The 23,304-nt window shown below is 38.4% G+C and overlaps 1 protein-coding gene across 38 annotated transcripts in view; it reads right to left on the bottom strand.

The window, feature by feature from the left end:
* The window catches only part of Nrxn3 (neurexin 3), a 1,610,845-nt gene that overhangs the window by 178,373 nt on the left and 1,409,168 nt on the right, over positions 1-23,304 (bottom strand). For all 38 annotated transcript variants that reach the window (XM_036206284.1, XM_036206279.1, XM_036206286.1 and 35 more), the window contains one exon: positions 10,669-10,840. In XM_036206284.1, coding sequence (XP_036062177.1) covers positions 10,669-10,840 — 172 coding nt within the window. The remainder of the gene's footprint in view (positions 1-10,668; positions 10,841-23,304) is intronic.

The following is a 23,304-nucleotide window of genomic DNA, read 5'->3' as shown; positions in this document are numbered from 1 at the left end:
ATTCTAATATCTAAAACAATGGTTTATATATTTATAAATCATTATTAACTCATTTATAGCATTTGATACAAAGTGCTTGATTCCTGTTGTATTGCCCTTGATTTCTTGTGTATCTAATCCCAACGTCTTCTTATGCAGCATTGGAATTTGACCAACCCCATTATACAGGCTAACACAAAGCATTACAGACTTATGGAAGGCTGTGTAAGAAAGAAATGCATCTCACACAGAACACTGTAAATATTACTAGGAATCCCATCAAATCTAAATTAACTTCATGAATGAAAGATTATAAATGTCTCTTTGTCCTTGTCTTACTACTTCCTTCCCTACTGAACTCCTCCCACACTTGTTAGCCTGCTGGGGCATTGACAAGCATTTTAGAAGAATGGAAAGTCTTTATCTCTGTCTGATGAGCTGCAGTATGATTATAATCAATTGAGTGATTCACAACATAGGCCACCATTATTAATCTCTCTACTTCATAAAATTATAAAAATATAAACACACAAAAATTCACACATGTGTATATATGTGTATGTATTTTTATATCCTTTATAGAAGAATTCAATCCTAAATAACTAGAGGGACCCTAAAACCTTATACAAAATGTAAACAGAAGGGAATCAATTTGAAAGGTTCTTATAAGTAAAACTAAGTTCTTATGAAGGTGTTAGAAAACATGGAAACAGCCAACTCTCAGGTAGGTAACAAACAAGAACAAAGAAGTCACATGGGATAGTTGGGTTGGTAGTCCCAGGTAATCATAATGAAAGATTAACCCTAAATCATACATCCTAGAATTTGTATTTACTATTGAACTGTAACTTCTGAGATAATAGGATCTTCAACCTACCACCAATCACTAAACTTAGATTTAGAGCTACACAGTAGATGACTGTTCTAATTGAGAATAGCATCATGGAAATTATGGTGTTTGCATTAGTATAGGTACTTGACATGGAGCAAGATGTTATTAACATTTTTATGTCACATGATTTTAAAATAAGTATAACTGTAAAGTCCCATAAAATGTGATCCTCCTACATTTCCAATCTTTAAAGTATTATTCCCAAAATGTGACTTACTAAAATATATGCATAGTAGATGGAAATGAAGAAATCTTGGTGCTACCAAGATAGCTCAGTTGTTTCAGGGAGCAAAGATATTTGCTGCTAAGCCTGACAAATTAAGTTCAAACTCTGAGACCCAACATAACAGAAGGGGAAAACTGGCAATTGTAAGTTGTCCTATGACTTCCATATGTGCACCAGCATATGTGCACATATATACATCCCCACACCCCCAACACTTATAATAAAATTTTTGAAAAAAAATAATTTCCCTTATATTTCTGATCAAATAATATTCAGAAGTAATCCTCAAATTTATGTTATTTACACCATCAAGCTCATAGACTACAGTATTTAATTTTGAACTAAAATACCATAGGCTTTTTTAATCTACAAAATTCTACCTTTCCTCTTAATCCCATGGCAGTTTATTAAGAGTGAGGAATAACATAAGCCAAAGCCCAGACTGAGCTGTGTATCCTATGAAGTTCAATAGGAATGTGTAGCAAAATTACTCTTTTTCTGAACAGCCTATAGACTAAAAGCATATCCTGTTCATAAATGGTATATAAATAATGTCTATAGTTACTGTAATTGCTACCATATTATCTAATATATAAATCTTCATTATTATAACAAGCTCTGCTGTGTGTATTATTTAACTCCTGTATAAATAACCTTGAGTTGTATACTAGCTTAATGTCTTGGAGAAAGTTCCCACATGTCAAATTATTCCTTGTCCCTTGATCTCAAATGTTTAGCATCCATATTATGTCTTTCTTTATACCATATATATATGTATATATTCTTTTTGTTTTGTTCATGATTACACTTAATTTTAGCATTAGCAGGTATCTTCAGTTTCCCTTGAAGTGGTTATCATCTAATAAGGGATATTTACAGGGAGAAAAAGGCTCTAGGCATGATAGCAATAATTGCATTACTTGTAAGATGCACGGCTATTTATCTTGTGGCTGAGAATTCACTGAGGAGAAAGGTTTGTCTGATAAGACAAAAAATAAAGAAAAATTTATGAAGCATCCTTTCTTCACTTCTCATCCCTCAAGCAAGACCATTCAGCAGTGAAACGGATGTCCATTCAATAAAGCTCCTCTTCCTTGCTCAGATATGGAAGCAGGAGGTTTAATGGGATCATAAAAGGAAAGATGCTTCCAAAGCCCCCAAAATGTAACTTGTGATGCTGATAAAGGCAAATGTCCTGGTATCCAGAGAAGTGCTGATTTCTAGACTAGGTGGTAATTGGAGATTTAGTTTCATAAAATAATTCCAGGGATTATTTTCACAAGAAAAAAATACAATTTGAAGGTTTGAGTTCAGGCCAGAATTTCTGATAATGCAGTAAAATCTAGGGCATTCCAGCCACAAAGGCCCAGGTTTTGTACCAGCATCTCCAAAGCCAAACCAAAGCTAAAATCTCTAGGGCTTTTCTTAATCCATAAAGCAGAGAGAGACCCCACATCCACCTTTCAGGGTATTTCAAGGCTAAGTGGTTTGTTTTGTCTGTGAATGTAGAGTTAATGGCAGGAATTATCTTGTCTGTAATTGGGTGTGGGCATCATCTACCCCATTTTGCTTCTTTGAAACAAAGCCCTCACTATGGGACTCTTTACAATTCTATATTTCTGAAGGGTGAACAAGCAAGATGGAAGCTTGCTTGCTTTTTCCCAATTCTCTACCTCTCTGAGTCAACTTTAGTGCATAAGATTTTCTCAAACAAACAAGCAAAATGATCAAGACTCCCAGTGGAGGGATTGGGACACCAACCCAGCCACATAACCTTCGACCTACAGTCTGTCCTGCCTATGGGATGTGCCAGGGTAAGGGTGACACAGAGATTGCGGGAGTGGCCAACCAATATCTGGCCAGACTGAGACCCATGCCACAAGAGTGAGGCCACCCCTGACATTGCCTTGAGAGCCAGAACCCAGAGGCTGGATGGCCCAGAGACCTGGGATAGAACATGACTGCAGAAAAAACAAAACAAAACAAAACAAAACAAACAAAACAAAAACAAAAACCGGTCAATGTAATGATGCCTAATGGTATTCTGCTACGCTCATAGATTGGTGTCTAATTCAACTGTCATCAGAGAGGCCTCATCCAGCAACTGATGGCAATGATGCAGAGACCCTCAGCCACACATTAAGCTGAACTCAGAGAATCCTGCTGAAGAGAGGGAGGAAGAATGGTAGGAGCCAGAAGGGGTCAAGGACACCACAAGAAAAGCCAGAGAATCAACTAACCTGAGCTCATAGGGGTGCTCAGAGACTGAACTGACATCCAGGGAGCCTGCATGGGACTGACTGACCTGGGCCCTCTGCATATGTGTGACAGTTGTGTACCCTTGTCTTCTGGTGGCGCTCCAAACGGTGGGAGTAGCAGCCGTCTTTGACTCTTTTGCTGGCTTTTGGGACACTATTCCTCATACAAGGTTGCCTTGCCCAGGGAAGGTGCTTAATCTTACTGTAACTTGATACGCAGTGTTTTGTTGATATCCATGAGAAGCTAGCCTTATTCTGCAGAAAAATGGTGAAGGAGTGGATGGGGTAGGGACAGAAGGGAGGTGGGCAGAGGGACTCGCAGGAGAAGTGAGAGGGGAAACTGCAACAGGGGTGTAAAACAAACAAACAAATTAATACATAAACAAACAAATAAATATTTAAAAAACATTATACCAAATGTGTTCAACAAGTGAGAAATAATACCAATGTGACAGCTGCAAGCACAATTATCTTTCATGAGTGTCTAATTGGAGTTAAGGAGCATTGGAGTAGACCAGTAATCTCAATCTACAATCTTGGTTTTACAAATAAAATAACATGGTTTTGTGTTTTGTTTTTTGTTTTTTTGTTTTGTTTTGTTTTGTTTTGTTTTTGTCAAGGCTGCTGATGGATTTGCTCTATAATCATGTTGTCAGAGTACACAAATATAGCTTAATAAAGGGTATACTGCCACTTCTATTTAAGAAACACATGTCTAGCAGTATTCCTTTTGAAATTTCCTAAATTAAATGTCAATCTGGGCCATCATTTATTTTTAATGGGAGAAAATGAACAGCCATGGCCCTGAGGCACAAAAAACAAAAAACAAAAAAACAAAAACAAAAAAACCATCTCAACAATAGAAACTACTCCAGGAAGTAAGAGAGGAATGAAGTGGTAAGGGGCCCTGTTACAAGCACATGGTCAGATTCCAGAACTCTTACCTTTACTCACCATCCTCCCTTGCATTTCCACAACTCTCTGAGTAAGATTGAGGCATTGTCCCTGTGATTGCATACTATTCCATATTCTCCAAGATACCTGGAGGCAAATGCTTTTTATTCCACTAGTGAAATACTGGAGGCTTAGACAGTAGAAATAGGCAAAATGAAATAATACACGTTATATTCTGGTCCTATATTGTTTGGTAGGAGCTAGTGAGGTATGAAAATTAAATGAAAAAAAATTATTCAAAGCCTTTAGTATATAGGGCATAATAATTTTTCAACAAAATTAAAAACCTCAGAACCTCAAAAATATTATGCCCATTGCATATTCTGAGTGGTTACATGTGTTACGTGGCTGCCATATCAGACAATACTAAATCTGAAAGAAGAAAAATGTTTTTTAGCTTGCTAATATTAGTGATTATCAAACATATCTGCATCTAAAATTCCCAGTTCCTAGCCCAGTATGTCACAATTTTTGAATGTGCATATAGCACCTGTGAATCTTGTTAAAATGTAACTTTCAACTACTTAGGCATGGACCCTGAAAGTTGGCATTTTAATGAATCTAAAGATCATCAGCTGCTATTGCTGTTCCATGGACCACATTTAGACATGAGACTGGTGCCTGAGCACTGACATGTCTCTTTAATTTGAAGCTAAGTAGAGAGTAGTTTAACATTTAAATGTACACATAAGTGCCTGTGATCCATTTTCTATCAGGGAGCCAAGTAAAACAAGTAGAAAGGTTTTTGACATAAGAAACACTAATCTCAAGAATCCTAATTCAGTCCCCCAAACTTGAGAAGAATACTCTGCAGTACAAATATATAGAAAGCATTGGTTTGATTGATTCACTGATACGTTTTGCACCTGTCTGAGGAATTTACTTTTGAGAGTATTTTTAAACATAACAAAGAATGTTCAAATACATTAATTAAATGAACTTTTCTCTAGCTGCTATTTTCTCTCTGCACTTTTGAATCCAAGTTCAAATACAGCTTCCCTCTTGATTGTAATTGGACTCTTTATTCCTTTTGTAAGACTTTTCTGTCTGTGCTTGCCTCCTGTTGAACTGAAAGGAACACAAATCCTGAACGGATGAGTGAGCAGAGAGACGGGGTTTGCCTTAATGCATGCTTCCAATCTGCCAAGGTCTCACATGTTTGCAAGAAAAGCAAAGGAATGAAAACCCCCTGGCTAGGAATTAATGAAAACCCAAGGCCTGAGAAATTTCAGTGTCTTATCAAGAGTTTATTTATACTCTTTATTTTTAACTCTTCCAAGTCTTTGTGGCTTAGCATGAGGGGTACATGTGCAAAATCTCTTCTGTCCCAGTATATCATCTAAACTACAAGAGGATGGCAAGTAATTTAAATACATTTTAAAGGCACCACTATTGATTGAATGAATTTTAGTCATAGATGATTTTGCTCTGAAGTGAAGACATTTGACACTGTGGAAACCTGCTTATGGAATACAGTGGGCAGAAATCACAGCTGCCATTCAACATCTTATGATGCTCCTGAGAGCATACTACTGCACCAAAAATAATGCATGAGTCACTTAGCCCAAAATGTGAATAGTGCCAGGTTCAGAAACATTACTACTGAAACTGCTCCAGGCATGGATTTCTGTTTCAGAAAATGTTTTATTTATATATCAACAAGACAGTGCAGTTATCAGTAAAATAAGAATTCAGAAATAGTACAATGGGCAGGACGCTTAAGGTGGTATTGTGTGAGGATCAGATAGGAATCTTGATTCTGTCCTTATGCTATTGAGGAACTGGACATGTTGTTTAGCCTCTCAGAGTTTTCTACAGTTTCGATGAATGCTTCCCCAAAGGCCTACATGCTACAGACTTGTTTTCCTGGATGGTGTTATTAGAAGGTGCTGTGAATTTATTTATCAGAACTGTGTCCTTTTGGAAGGGCTTTAGACCAATGTACATCTTCTCTGTTGTCTGGATAATGAGGTGAAATTTCATCCACTATATATACCTTCAGCAGAGACTCAGAAACAAATGTGTCTACTCAGCCTTGAACTGAAAATCCCAGAATTGTAAACCAAAGCCAACTTCCCTCACTTATAAATTATTCATTTTAGATAATGTTAATTGCTTCAGATATTGAATACAGCCTCAAGCCCCTTGAACATACTTTTGTCCCTGTGTCAGTTCATCGCCACAGGTATTTCAGAAGAGTGAAAGAAAACTGACCAGCAGAATGATGACAAGAATTCCGGTCAAGAGCACCTCAACTGAGTTGATAGGATGTATCAAAGAAAAAAATCTACGAAGCCTAGCTCTCCTTAACCAACTCTTGGAGGGAAAAATGGGGGCCTATGCATTTTAAACTGCTTATCATTCATCATGTCTCAAAGGGCTGGCTTTTACCTGAAAAGCTTTTAGGGTACCATGACCAGGATCTTGATAGTTCCGGTGGCATAATGGCCACTCACTTACAGTTAAGAGTGCATCTTGAACAATCCTGTTCAGTTCAGCCTCACAGGAGGCCCAGAGCAATGGTTAAAATTAATTCCTCATGTTCAACTCACCTTTCACCTCCCCTCCCTTGTCCTTACCATTGCATTGTGTAGAGAGAGCAATCAGAGGTTCTATAGGGCATATTTGTCAGTGTCTGGATGATCGCTCTGAGCTGATTCTCTTTTTACTTCCCTCTCCTCTTCCTTAGCCCTTCTATTTTCAGGTTCAAAGAAAGAAGTCACTTTTGAGCTCTATCTTCCAGAATCAAGTGATAGAAGAACCCAATTGCTGTATAACTATTTCCATTTTGGATACTCACTGATTCACAAAGAACCAGGGCTGCATGCTCCATGCCCCGCTGGGCTCTCAATATTCCACAGTAGGACATTTTAGTAAAGCCAAGCAAACTTCTATAAATGACTGTGAAAAGATTCAAGAGGTGACCCATTCACCCTCTTATGCCATTGACCCCTTTGAATGTGGTAGGCAGGAGTGACTCCCAAGAGTATGTCCTCAGAATGAGACAACTAAAGTGACTATTTGGTAGAAGCTACTCTAGATTAAAGCAATGCCTTCTTAAAATACACATTATTCTCAATGGTCTCATGAGAGTCCATTGCTGTCATGAGGAGAAAAACTTGGACTCATTTGTGTTAATATTTATTTAGTTCCTTAAATGTAAATTTTCTATCCCACATCTCATGACAACTACCTTTGTGTGGCTACTAAAATTGATCTTTATGGTAAGATGCCCTTGAACTCTTCTTGATGGCTGATAAACATTTGCTGTTGTCAAATACAACAAAATTATTGGGGGGGAGGACATATCATTTTTTTAATGTAGAAATTGTGTCAAGAATAGCTAAGTTAGTGGCTTTGCTGTTCGGTGATCAGACAAACAGATCATTATGGCACCAAGCTTAAGAAAACTAATTAAAGTTTTTAATATTGTAGTAATGATTCCTTAAGTTAGTTAAATGGATTCTTCTAATCTCATAAGAGAGAAACTAAGATATTCTAGGTCCACAGGACTCTTAGGAAGTCTTTTGAAATATAATATGCCTATAAATGTGTGTGTGTATATATATACACCTATAAAGCTAGGGAGATACATGTTTGTGGTTATGCATTTTTCAAAATATCTCCCAATTATTGTGGGGGGCAAGAGTAGAAACTGGATCTAACTGGGAAGAGGATAACCTGGTCTTGATTTTTGTCCTTCAGTTATGTAATCTTGGGCTAGCAGTAGAACCTGCCTGCGTGTCAGTTTTGATTTGAACTGGAGAATAGAAATATCTAGTTTATCCAACTCATGAGCTAGTAAATAGTCAAAATGGATCATGTGTAAAGCGAGCATAAATCCGATAATGTAGCTACCATTTATTGTGTGCTTACATGATTATCTAGCTTTTTGTTGTTCCTCTCACCAAACTTGCACATATCTCTAAAAGTATCATTACATCTGCATCATCAGGACGAGAAACCAGAGGGGTGGTGAACTTCAGTGCCTTATGGAAAGTCTGGAACTAAATTACTAGCTATGGAAAATGGGCCGCCCTTACATAGAGAACCAGCAAAATAATTAAAAGAGAAAATAAATGAGAAGTTCTGAAGAAGAAATCTGATGCACTCTCAAAGTTAAAGCAATCATCAGACAAGAAAAATAGGAACGGGAAGAAATTCTTATCCTGATTTCATGGTTCAGTGTTATTGTACCTTGAATTATATGTGGGGAAAGGCACCAAATATTTCAATACTTAGGGCATTTCAAGGTCTTAAACCAGCTGCCTGAGACATACAACTGATAGAAAAAACAGGTTCTCAACTCCTCAGGTGGCTCTAAGGCACATATTTCTAACTGCAAGGCTCTGCCCTGCCCAACAATAATAACATTTATTACAACTAAATGAGAGTTACCAGTGATGATAATAGTCGTAGGGAAAAGCCTTGCCATTAAAGAACAGTTTATTTTGTCTGAAAGACTGGAGGACGCAACCCATAATTTAGAACTAAAGACACAAAGGGAGAAGTGCACAGCAAGGGTGACCGGTGTTCTTAGGTATCTGGGACTTTAAAATGACCACCCTCGAAGCTTTCTCATTGCTGGCAACACATTTGTGGATTCTTCATTGGCTTTGAGCAAGTGGTGAACATCAACTAAGAAATCTTTGAAGTTCTTGGTAGAAACACAACAAACCTTACAACAGTAATTTTAGTGCCAATGATAATATGTATGGAGAAAGGGAAATGGATTTTTTTCCTATGAGCAAATAAATGAACAGCTTTTAAGGTCTTTTGTATTACACTTTCTCTTCCTTCCTCTACTCACCATCACATCCCCCAGGGTTAAGCAAGAAATGAAAATCAAGTCAATTAGTGCCCAGGGAATGTGGATGTTGATAAAAATTTGCAGCAATTCTAATACCTCTGGCTTCCTTCAGATGCTCAAAGATAACCTTATGAGGTCTTTTGTGTGTGTGTGACAATCTGTGAAATCCTAACAGAAGTCCATCACTGGCTGAGCTGGCTATTGGAGGAAATCTGGGATGATAGATATATGAGTAGATGGGGGTAATTAATTAAATAGTATATTTATTGCTTCAGTGCCTTGGAACACTTGCTTCCACAATTCTTAAACCAGGAACAGGGAGAATCTGATAGTAAGGAAGAAGCAAGCAGCACACGCCACTGATTGGCTTTTAAAATGTAATATTGATTTGAAGCATAAAAACACAATTGTTGCTTTTAAGCTATTGAGAAAAGTACCTTGAGCCAAAAGTATAGAAGTTTACTGTAAATATTTCTTTCGGGCATGATAATTTTTAACTAAAATGCCCAGAATCCTGAAAATGTAATTTAGGCTTCAGTATCAGTGCACTCATCTCACTGTTGAAGAAGTGAGGGAAACAGACAAAAACGGGGGAATTTAGAGCATCAGACAGTGAGTTAGACATGCATCTCGTTCACATTAGTGAAAAGCGCAATCTCCTAAGCTATTTTCTGTCATCTGTCCATTAGGTTGCAAGGCAATTATGGAGTAAAAGCCCCTTGCTGGGTATTCCCCCTTCTCTTTTTGGTGCTTTTATGGCCAGGGCTCAGGACTCTTGGTAGGTGACTTGCGAGATGAGAGAGGAAGCTGAGGGACTATTTGAATGAGTTCCTTTAAAGAAGCTAACCTTCTCTCTCCCTGCCCTTGATTCACCATCTGGCTCTGGGAATTGGCTGCTGCACACTCCAGGACTGTGAAATTCAAATGCATGATTAGCCCCTCTGTCTCCCATGCCAGCCAGCTTCCTAGGAAAATCACTAGTAGGACCAGACTCCAAAGAGCAACATGGGCTTAGTGTGAGTGAGAGAAAATCACTTGGCAAATTCAAATAAATAAATAAATAAATAAAAACCTCTACCCTTGGTTTTCTCATTGCTCCCCTGAGTTAATGCTCATGAATTCAAGTGTAATAAACTTGCTAGTATATTCTCTCTGCCACTTCTTGCCATCTGTCCCTGCAATCACACCTAACAACATAGTACCATGTAGACCAGATATCACACCCATTATCTCCTGATCATCAACAATCCCCCAGAACAAGGGTGATATCCCTTTCTTGCACTAGAAACCTTATAATATTTATCTTCAGTATGAACCAGTCAGGCAGCATTGGTCTAAGGTTTGCAAAATAAAGTGTTCAGTGCATAGTCAGTAAGTCTCCAGAAGTTGCTTACACTGCTATAATCCTAAAGAAATAACTTTCTCAGACAAAAGGGATAGACAAAAGGGATATTCTTTGCCTATAAACTGGTAACAGTTGTGAGAAAGGATGTCATGGGTGTCATAGGTGTCAGAGGTGATTTGGGGAGGCCAAAAGAGAAGATGTTACCTGTAGGATAGTGTTCATTCACTGGCCAGTTGTCCACCTGAAGTGTGGCATTGCCCCCATTCCTGGTGAAGCGCACCACATGGTATTTGCCATCATTGACAGGGGTTCTCTCTTCTTTGATGGAGATGTCAACTGTGCCAATATTGAAGACAACTCCAATTTTCCCTTGTTCCTGTAATAAAGAAACACAAAGGGCATGATTTCCACTGACTACAGGGTTTATTCCCTTTAAAGTTGATTCTCCAGCTAGCAATGAACTTGTAGGTGCCCAGAGGGAGCTGTCAGTATGAAGCTAATAATAGTATCCTCTATTTCCTTCATGGGCTTTCATCCTGAACATAAAAAAAAAAGGTATAAAGCCACCCAAATTGTTCTCACTGGCTGAACAGTACAAGTTACACCATTCAGCCTTTGGTGAATATTGATGCTAGTTTGGCCGAACTTCTCAACAGTGAAGCATGGTACTGAAAAATTCATTTCTGTGAAATGGATCAGGCCTGTCTCTTGAGAAGAGCTAGTAAGACACTGAATCCTGTTTCATTTCACAATTAAGATTCAAGATTAAAGAGAAAATATGAGCCTGCCTGCACATTTTGGGATATTTAAGGACAAGCGGAGGGGTACAGAAAGGTTAGGAGACAATGGCTGAGAAATTGATATTGTAGACCAAATCCTTTATGTTTTCTATGGTTCCAAGATAGAAGAAAAGGTACTTTGCACAAGGAGCAATGAAACTGAGCAGGAGTTTTCAGAACTGGTGACTACCAATCTTCCCAGATTTGTAGCCCTATTGTTCAGTTAATCTAGAGATAAAATATTCATGCTGTAGCTTTTGCTATACAGCAGAAGTCAACATCAATAGCTCAAAATGGCTTTGGGGCAGAGAAATTGCAATGGACTTTAGCAGACAGATGTTATGGCAATGAATATGAAGATGATCGAGATGATGGGGGTAGAGATGAGATCATCCACCTCCAGGAAAATGCCTGGAAATGTTGAACTATATATCATGATGCTATTAAAACACTTACCATTTAATAATTGGTTATGACTAAGAGTTGGAATGGATAGTTACAATGAAACAAAATGGAAGTGGCCTTCCTTGTCAGATACAATCAACTTCTTCAACCTCCTGGAACAATATGACAGCTTGGCAGAGTATCAGGAGAGATGGAGCAAGAGATAAAGGAGGATATTTTCTCCATCTCTGAAGTTGTCTGTCTTATTGGCAATAGGCTGGGCACTTGGTGGGAGTAACATTTAGTTGTCATTCTGAAATTTACAAGATTGAGTCACAGTATTTTTCATCACTCTTTCTTATCCCCTATTCAGTTGTTTAAGGAGTAGAAGGGGGGATAAACAAGGAAAGGAAGAATGATATAGTTAAAGACTAGACTCCATATCACTTATGTCCTAGGAACTATTTTATAGGTCTCAGATTTACTATCCATTCATTCATTCACTCACTCAATACATAAATGTAATATTAAGTATCTAGTCTACTTATAAATTAAAATTTCTCGTGGGATGGATACTGGTTTCCATATATTTTGGTACAATTCATTTCCTTTCCAAAGGGGTATGCTTTCTTCAACTTGCCATTTATCTTTTTTTTGTCCTTTCCCATGTAAATACATCTTGTATCTGATTAAGAAAAAGACCAGTATCCAAGAGTCTTGATTTTAGAAGGGGATACTATAGATGGACTGATGAATCATGTTGTCATCACTCAGAAAAGCAGACCCAGGGTGGACATTATTGCTTCCTTAGTGCCCAGAGAGTTTAGTGTGGGATACAAGCTATTGCCTGCATTTCTAATTTTCTAAACCCTGTAAAAAGTATCCCAGTGCCTTCCCATATGATGACTAAGCAAGCTCATTTCTGTTTATTGGTATCAATGTGATCTTGAATTTGGTTTGTTTCATCTCTCTATATTAAACAATTTACCTAGCCCTGGGAATTATGTAAGGAATGGTCAATATGATGATAGGGTCTTTAATACAGTGTTCATGCCCACAATGAATAATATTTTGATGCATTTCAACCTTTTTCTTTGATCCTTGGGGAGTTTGGAAATGACATAACATATTTGCTCTGTCTTAGAGAGGTGCCGTTCATTATTCATTTCTTTAAGGATGTGGGAATGAATGGGTAGGTGGGTGTTCATGCCATCATAGGGAAAAGCAAGGATATAAAAGCCTGAATCACCATGTACTTATAGAATGACAGAACTGGAGGAGTTAAAAACCACAACTTCAGATGCCATTTACTCCTCTGCCCACCCTGTGTATGTGGGCTGTTTATTGCATTGTGGTTCTTCCTTGAGAAACTACTCCATAAATCCTAGATGCGTGGAAAGCCTGCTGGTGATTCAGTTCATCTCTGAGTCACTAATTAATCATGGATAGAAAACAGTGTTAGTGTTCTAAAGGGAACGGAGACCTCAGTGCTCTGCAGCTTTCAGTGACAGTGGGGGCAAAGGACAGTTCTGGCTCAGTGAGTTAGTTGATCAGCAAGATATATTCCTGGGCAGATTTTCTGCAAGATCCATAATAGATTCAGGACAAGAAAAGATTTAATCTCTGCCAGAATAAATATTTGGTCCTTATCTTAGGTGCCACATATTTGCCACTAGGATTGGGATTTCCAACGGATCTTAATCCTGTCAGCACATTGCCAAATCCAATGTAGACCCTATCCCAGATGTTTCTCTTTACTTCGCACAATGGTAAATGTGGCTGTGATAGACATCAGATGTGGTCTCTTTATTTGCAGTAATAAGATTTCATTATCATCATTTCCTTGTCATTTGTCATGGGACCAGAGTGGCATTATAATCCATGACTAACTGCTTTGTTTCAGTTCATTAGAAGTCACAGAAGCCTTGTGGCAAATACCCATATAGTTGCCCAGGCTTGAATAGATCATATGCAGCTGCCCTGAAAATTAACTCCTATGGTCCCTGTGTCTACCAAAGGAAAGAAGTGAAGGATAAACACATTAGTTTCACATCATCCCTCCCTGTCCTTGAGGCAACTTTCTTAACTATTCTGAATTCATTTTTAAAACATAATGTGCTGTGGGTCAAGATGCCACTTTTACATTTTTCAAAAGACTATTATAATGAAATAATGTGGCTTGTGTGATGAATGCTGTAGTACTTTGCTTTCTGTTTTACTAATGTGTATATGTGTATGTGTGTGTTCGCAGGTGTGTATACACAGTGTAGGACCTAGAAGACAGCCTCAGCAATTGTTTTGTTTTGTTTTGTTTTGTTTTGTTTTTTGACACAGAGCCTTTCACTGGACTGAAGCTTATCAATTAGGAGGAATGGCTGGCCAGTGTGCCCTAGAAATATTACTCCCTTTGCATCCCAAACACTGGGGTTACAGATATATGCCATTATGCCTGTTTTTTGTTTGCTTGTTTGTTTGTTTTTTAACATGGGTGCTAGGGGGTTAAATTTTGGTCCTTTAACTTGCAAGGCATCCTAACAACTGAGCCATCTTATAAGTCCCATCTACTAATACCTTCTAAGTTAAAAAAATACATAAAAATATGAGATAGATGAAATTGGGGAAACTGTGTAGTCATTTTCCCATAAAAAGTGACCTGTCATTATTAGAGAATTTAAGAACATTCAGTAGGACAGTCATGCATGGATTTTAGCACAACACAGTCAAGTAACACCTCTGGTTTTTAAAACTGCATGACCTTTGTAGTTTATTTATAAAACGGTATGTAATGAGGGAGGGGAAAATTGCTACCTCTGAAGACTGTTGTGTGGATTATGTGTGCAGCATCTCCCACATGGCTATGCATGCTTCCAGGTAGAGATACATCACTCCTTTCTCTTCTCGTTAGTGTAATTGAAAGCAGTAATGTGTGCTAAGGACTGGTTGGTTTGGCAGGCACTGCCATCAGGATCTATTGTGAAAATAAATGTAAATTTTTGCAAACAGAATTTTTTTCAGGGCTGATTTCCTGTCACTGTTTGGTAGTTGCTTTCTTACCGCATTCCTTGGTGCCATTTATAAGCCTTTCAAACACAAGCAAAATGTAGTTGCAGAAACAACATGGCTATAAATTTTAATAACTCCACACCCATCACCACTGAAGTTGGTACCAAGGCAATCGCTTCAATCTATGTTCTTCCTTGATATTAAAAACAAAGACAAGTGGTAACTCAGAAGACATTACTAATCATCTTCAAGTGCATTCAGGAGAAAACCTGAATGGTACAGGAACATCTGCTTTCCACAGTCAGTAAGTCATTCCTTATCAATAATGACTATTTATGAGCCCACCTGGTTCTTCAAATGAGCTCAGATTCAGCTACTTGATCCTCAATCAGCCACATTATGATTAATATGGCTGACATAACCCCAGGGATGCTGCAAGCTCTAGAGTGGGGATTTACAGGCAGAAATATACAGAGGCAAAAGAAAATTTTCAGGAATAAAGAAAGAGCTCCCCAATGGCCATCTCTTCATTTTTTCCACAGTGCCTCTGGGGAAGGTGAAATGCACTATCCCCTACTTCAGAAAATTGCAGCTGACAGAAACAAAACAGAGATTCTCAAGTTTATGCCCAGGAGATGTTCACTGGAAACATTTCTCTATGGTGTCACTGTTAGGCATCTCACAGAATTGTTTGTTCAGTACTAGACAATAACACAGTGAAAGCAATGAGTTAATGATGCTTCTGTGCCTATGCGCAACAAGACCTTGGCAATATTCCAGTCCACTTTCTACTACAGAGAGGAGTTAATGGTTCTGTTCACCACATTTTTCTAGTTCTCCCAATTAAAGACTCACAGTAAGAGCAACCTTTTTCATCCCTTTGTGATGGATAGGCCAAGGAGCTCAGGGGTAAGTAATTGCCATTGTTGAATCACACATATAATTTCTGGTATGAGAGTCGCCAGGGTCCTCCCAGTGCTATGAATTACCATCCCCAGGAAATTCTTGGTAGTGGTTGCTTTGTCATTTTGGGTCACTGAGTGAGGGTGGTAGCAAATTAATTTGCAATGGACGTGGCTGAGGAAGAATTCCTGTATGCTTGGAGTTCAGAGTGTTCTGGGCTGTCACAGAGACATGACTGTCGCAACCTGAATACTCAGTATATATTTTTGAATAGGATTATCTTCCAATTCCTCATAATTTCCCACTATTGAGTATATGTGACAAAACAGTGTCTAAGGTCAGAGTTTAAGTTTGTCTGACTTGAACTCATGGATTTTCCACTGAAGCACATTTCTGCCCCATGTATTATGTGTTGCAATCCAATTTTAGTCATGTTCTGAGGGGAATATACTGGGCGATACAGTCAATGCACAAACATCACACAGTCTGATCCAGGAATGATGTCATTAAGTGACACAATGTCATAGGGCTAAATATCTACACATTGTCTCTGTTGTCTAAAATGCCACTCTATAATATGTGACTATATTTATATTAAAAGTTATTCTCACTATATAATGTACACTTCATGTCCACTTCAGTGTCAGCCACACTATCTATTTTTTGTATTCAAGAAACCTAGTAATTAAGGTTCTTTGAATATAAAAATTTTACCAGAGCTCAGTAAATGATTATTAAATGAATGATGAATTGAAATGTGTGGTTGTGAACTTTAAAAATGAGTGCCTTTGGCACTAGAGTCAGAATTGGTATAGTATCAGCAAAAACAGATCATAATAAATATGTTCAGATTTTGTATAATAAAAGCAAAACATATTTTCATTTTGATCTTAAAATACAATGTGCAAACACACAAGGTGGTGGGGATTAACTTACCTGGCTCACTAGATAATTTCAGTTAAGGAGGAATCTATTAACTGTCTTTGGAATAAAATATTCTGCAGTCAGTAGAAGAGAATTTGAGCATTTTTGTGCCTATCAGCTGTCTTTCCAGGAAGATCATGACCTTAATGTTTAAATAAGATGATCACCTTTTTTTCAAAAAATCCAGGACAACCAATAGTTAATCAGGGTGGAGGACACACTTTCTATCTGTGGAGTTACACACTATTAAAGGTTTGGCAGAATGGAAGAAGCAGGATATCTTCTTCAAGAAATCTCACAGAGAGAAGCAGCTCTTCTGGAGCCGCTCAACTCACAAGATCCCAGCCATGATAGTGTGGGCTTTCCTTGCCATCTGCTGACAATGCCCTCTATCTATTCCCTTGAGAAGCTTGAATGTGGCCATAACAGAAGGTCATGGAAGAAGAAAGTATCTGTTCTGGATTCTAAAAAAAAGTTGTGAGTTAAATTCATAAAAAATGGAGACCAGTTAATGTTCCACGTTATTTCAACCATATAATGTTGAGCAGATCTCCTAACTCTGATTTTCAGGCTATCTTCATTAAAGTGAGGAGCGTATTACCATAGACACAGCAATATCTGCAACAAGTGATGTACACTGATTAAAATGAATAAAATCTTGAGAAATCTAAAATGGGTAGCCTCTGCAAAGAGTAATATAATGATGATGTTAATTTGTGGCATAGGGGGTGATGAATGATAGTGTATTTGAGGATAACTGGGTGAGAAATGGTCTTATAGGTAACATACAAACATAGGCATGCACAGGCCATTCATTGTGGATACTGCTCTATTTGGAATGACTACATTTCATTCAGAATTGACTCCAGGATCTTTACCAACTGTCCTCAGAAAATTCATGCTAAATGGTACAGAAACTAATTCTGTTGTCCTAGATCTGTGTAAGTTGCAGTGACCTCTGTACCCACCCCACAAAGTTACAATGACCTCTCCTCCTGACGAGAGATGTGCTTTCCCTGGTGTTCTGCTGATGTCTGCTTACAGGAGGTCAATCAATTAAAGCGGATTAGATGTACAATCTGAAATGCTAACAGAGGGCCAAGGGAGATAAGACTGATAAATAGCTCAAGACAGCTCCATCTCCAATGTTAAACAAATTTTAAAGAGGATGACAGCTTAGGACAGCAGGAACCCTGACCTGAAGAGAAAAGAATCAAGATAGGACACAGCAGCTGGTCCAAATAAGTAAGATGCAAGCCACAACCATGGCTGTAATCGTTACCAGTAACAAAGGGTATCCTGGATCATTGGGTCCTTCAAATCATCCCGAGCGTCTACTTCTCAGCCTGCTTACTCACTTGGTAAAGTTTAAACATAAGTTAAAAAAATACTCATTTCTGTAGGAGATCCAGTATTTTACTAAGACCTCTGGCAGTTGACAGTTGAGAAGGCAGTGCTTTAAAAAAACCCAACACAGATTCACATCTCCTATAAATGCTTTACCCCATGCCCACCTCAAATCTCGATAGATTATTAAAAATCAGAAATGACCTCAGTAGAAACCTCAAACTCTATGCTCATATTAACAGAATTACAGACATCAAAATTAGGAAACATGTTTCCCTAGAATTCTTCTAGAAGTACTTCATATCATATCTACATGTCAACAAAGTGTGGTTCCAGAACCAAAACTCTGCATTAGCTAAGGAAACTTTAGAATTTTAAATGTTAAGTCTAATGGCTGACCTGAACCAGAAACTTTAGACTGAGCTTTGTGATGTCTGAAAATGCCCATGCAATAATACATGTGTTTGTTCAAGTTTGGAGGCAGCTTCCTTACATTTGTATCTCAATTCTGTTTGGACTCCAATTAACCTGAGGATGATTCTGTTCCCAAGAGCATTTGATAATATCAGCATATGTTTTAGCTGTCACAAGCGAAGCTATGTGCTACTTGTATCTAGTGTATTCAGGCCAAGAATGCTACAAAAAAATTTAATAGTATACAGTGAAGGATTATCTGGCTCAATGTCAAAGGTGGTACTATTTAAAGAAAACTATACTAGGAACTTTGGTACATCAATCACTCATCAAACATCTGTAAAGTGAATGCTACATAGTTGAAATCATTTCACCTAGATTTGCACATACAGTCTACTAGATTCTTCACAAATCTGTGTAGTATTTATACATGACTACAACACATACACACACACACACACACACACACACACACACACACACACACACAAAGCATACATGCACACATGCACACATATACATGCATGCATACTTGACTCCAGAGGCCTAGAATATAATGTAAGCAATAAGCATTGTTCATAATACCTGGCTCTTCCCCAATCTACATTTTGATCAAATGCCTGCTTTATGTCTAAACTTTGAAATGCAATCTCACATAACCAGAAAATGGCATGTATATTTTATATGATCTATGTTAATTCTTCTACCTGATCTTTTTAACCCTCTTACCTACTAACTCACTGCTGAGACTACCTAGAAAATTTTCTCAGTACCTCTCCACTGGCATAATAATATCAGCCGCTCTTGCAAGTCCTGCCAACTCTTGACCTTTTACTTCAAAGTGGGTAGTTTTAGTCATTTTCAACAAAGATGCATGGCCAGCTCTGAGCAAGCTGCATCTTCTTTGGAGGTAGATATTCTGGGCCAAGTGAGGATGAGCAGAAGGTTCCTTATGTAAGGAACTCAGCAAACACTTAGTAACCCTTGAGACTCACTCTGTGGTTGTAAAGAAATCTTTAGTGGCTCTCCAAAGGGCTTTACTATTAACTTCACTTATAAGTGATAGCTGTGCTAACATTACGGTCTCAGGGTGAATGGATCTTAGTGAATATAAACACTAGTCAAGAATGCTTTCTCTAAATAGTAAGACACCCTCATCCACTCCCACAGATAAATTCCCAGTAGATACTCTAGAATTTTCTAGCTGAAGAAAAATAATCCTGATATTTATTCTACTATATATATTCTATTTCAAAATAGAAATTCAGTATGAGGAGCTACCAGGATATAGAGTATAGGTTGTGGCAGTTTTTAAATGATTTCTTTGAGGAAAAATATACACATTTAGAGGAGATACATAAACTTGGACCAAGCATTAGCAGACTAGGCTCTGAATCTGGTTTTTGGTTTTGTAAATAATTTTTTAAGGGATATGGCTGTACTCATTAATGCCCCCTTTTTACTGTATTGTTTCTGACTGCCTTTGTACCATAGTAGCTGAGTAGAGTAGTTGCTACGGAGGTCATGTGGCCTAGAGGCCCATTTTATTTATTTATTTTTTCACTTTCTGATCCTCTAGTGAGGTAACTTCCTGGTCTTTGTTTTTATTCTAATTTTGAGCATTAGCTTATGTTTAAGTATTCCAAAGAACTCAAATGAGTATGTGAAGGTCACATGGAGAAGATGTACCATGCCTACTCATTAAGAATTATAGATACTTCTAGACTGACCCAGTTCATTCCTTTTGCTTACTTAGTTTTCACAGGGACAACTGTAGACCATGCTGAGAAGGTGGTGTATGTGAATAAGAAATTACTGGCTACAGCAACAAAGACTCGGTTACAGTCCTTCTACACTTCAGGCCAGAATTCCATTTCCCTAGGAAAATAAACTCGGGCGCTTGCAGCATACAGAGATGGGATTCCATCCAACACAGTCAGCTTAACCTGGGCCTTAAGGGACTGGCTCCCAATGAATCCTAGGCTTTTCTTATCATCTGATGCCTATCATAAGTCATAAACCCTCTTCATGGAACTCAGCATGTGTTGGGGGAATTTCTGTCTCACTGGGATCAAGCATGTTGATAACTAGTACATCACAAATCCCCTTCATAACTATTATCTGGCAGATAGAGTACAGTTTTAATAAGGGGAGACAAGATATATAAAGAATCTGCCAATTAAGCATGAAACTAATCTCTCTCAGATCCCACTGAGGGTGGTCTAAACACTAAAAGCAATTCAACCTAACACTGTTTGAAGGCGGTCAGCTGTGGATGCAGAGAAATAAATCAGAAGCTTCTGGCAAAAGATGAGAGTAGCTTGTGATAGTCTGGGAATGGGAGAGATGGGGCAAAGTTGTAAGTTATTAAAATTGTAATGATATGACATTATTTCCAGAAAATATCTCTAGTTCTCTGAGAGTGACTCATGTACATGATGAAGGCTTGGGATTCTAAAAGACAGCACACATCACTCAGATGTTGGGATTTCACTTTACTCTATTAGGTAAAATGAAAGAGGAGAATAGCATTGTGGCACAATGGATATCTTGGTCTCCAGGCCCCCAGTGCATCTGCAGAACATGCGACAAATAGTGAATAATGGAGCACTTTCAGTCTACCTGCAAGCAGAATCAGCTCCGCCATCATCTTGGAACGAAGACACTGAAATAAGGGCTCATTTTTCCTTTCCTAGTTATTGTAAACAAAATGGCCAGGAGACGCTCATATATCAGTACTGCTTGTCTGCACACAGGGACTGTGGGGTGTGTGTCCCGAAGATAGTGTCACCACTGAGTATTTCATCCAGGTGATATTTTACAGTCATCTTGTTTGTCAAATATCACAACTATAACATTCCCTCTTGGTTCAGATTAGCATTTCTAATTCAAAAGGTTGATTATGAATTGCTCCCAGCCACCCTTTAAAACAGAGAGAGAGAGAGAGAGAGAGAGAGAGAGAGAGAGAGAGAGAGAGAGAGAAGGATGGAATTTAAACAGCTGAAGAACATGAGGAACAAGCAAGACAAGTGACCTCCATGACAGCGTCAAAGCCCCTGCAGGTGAGAGTAGCCTGAACCCCAGAGAGAGGCATTAAAGGGAAACACCTTTCACTGTGCCAGGGTGGGATGAGTGAACATGACCCACATCAGGACTTAAAAATGTCTCAGGAGTCTTATATGTTTTGAGGAGTCTACTACAACATCCTTAGGAATCATTTCACAGCCGTGTGTTCTTTCTTTTAGCATTTTTTTTTTAAGTTTTATGTGTATGAGTGTTTCTCCTGTATGCATGTCTGTGTACCATGTGCATGCCTAGTGAAGAAGACAGTGTCAGATCCCCTGGAACTGCAGCTGCCATCTTGGTACTTGGTAATGAACCCGGACCCTTTGCAAGAACAAAAGCTCTTAACTGAAGAACCATTTCTCCGCCCTGCATGCTATGTGTTCTCTTGAAAAAGGCAAAAATCATCAAGGGCCAAGTCTTCTCATTTCAATTTACTTGAACTTAGCTTTCCATTTTCAATTTCACCCAAATGGAGACATGTACCTGGGAGAGCAGAACACCATCCTTCCTCGGACATGGTATGAGCATGCCCCAGTATCAGATACACAATTACTCAGTAGGTCTACAGTGAAAGCACACACAATACATTAAGCATTCTGCAATGGAATTTAAACAGCATAGTCTTTCTTCTCCCTCTTCTTTATGAGTGCATTACAATTTGATTCATTAATATAAAGATGTAAAACAATTTCATCCAAAAGGTCAAGAAGCACTGCCAGAAGAATTAAACACCTGCTTGTGCCTGTGCATGTGTGTGTGTGCACATTTGAGAAAGACTTCATATATCCAAATGTTGCTTTCTCTGATCTCTTTTAAGGAAACCCATGATGACTCAAGAAAAAAAAAAAAAGGTCCTTCTTTTTCTGTCAAAGGACAGGCTTGGGCCAGTTATAATCTAGCCCTTGAACAATCCCAAAATAGTAGAATCCTGAGCTTTCATGGCTATATATGTCCTCTCTGAAAAAGAATGCATCATAGACCTGAACTCAGAACCAATTATTAGACTCTAGGGTAAACCAAAAAGAGAGGTGATCTAGAGTCAATGGAAGCTCTTTTGAAGGCATTGGTGTTTAGGGATTACATCAACAACCCAAAGACAGCATAGATTTTCTTGGCTTTGCCTAGTTCAATGCTGAATGGAGTACCCTCTTTCAACAGTAAAAGAGATACTTCTTTGCAGAGAATTAATTTCATTCAGCCCAGATAGAGATGAAAGCAGCTCCACAAGGGTGCCCCTCATAGAGACATCTTTGACTATCCAGGTTTATTCTCCATTGAACAGTGAAATTAAATGTTTGTATAGATTCATTTAAGTGCAGTACATATGTATGTGTAAGGTGCACAGCATGGGTGTGTTGGGGGAAGGGAGTTGTGGATTTATGCATAGATGCTGAAAGAGGGCATTAGCACCCTCCTCTGTCACTCTCTGCCTTGCTCTTTTGACAAAGGATCTCCTGTTAAAAATGAAGCTCATATTTTTGGGGCATGCATTAAACTGCACCCTACTTTGATGTGGGTGCTATGGTACAAATCCTCGTCCTTACATTTGAACAGTGAGTGTTTTTCATCTTTCAGGTCTCTCTTCCCTCTCAATGGTGCTTTGTAATAGAATTGTTTTCTCTCTAGTCTTACCACAAGAATTATAAGTGAAGAAAGTGCAATTCATTCTCTAGATCTTCTCCCATATATATCCATACAATGCTCAGTAAATGGTCCACTGAAGGCCACTGGTGAAGGCTCCTTTTCATTCACCTGCAGCAACATTCTAGTACAGAAACTCTTCAGATTGCTATCTCCAACCATGCTTCAATTTTGCAGTGGGTCTGTTTTGTGAGAGAGATTTTGGAAATGAGACATGGGCTGTGCCTCTCAGGGGACTTCAGGTGCTAAGTTATATCTCATAGAGTCCTCAGCATTTCCATCACCAGCAGGCTTATGCTTCTTAAGGACTTGCTCCATGGACATAGAAATGAAGAGATCAAAAATCTATTACCAAGACCTGTAAATGATTCTGATTCTT

Source organism: Onychomys torridus, chromosome 14, assembly GCF_903995425.1.
Source record: "Onychomys torridus chromosome 14, mOncTor1.1, whole genome shotgun sequence".
NCBI lineage: Eukaryota > Metazoa > Chordata > Mammalia > Rodentia > Cricetidae > Onychomys > Onychomys torridus.
Note: the sequence above shows the minus strand (reverse complement) of the source record. Positions and strands in the feature narration are given on the sequence as shown.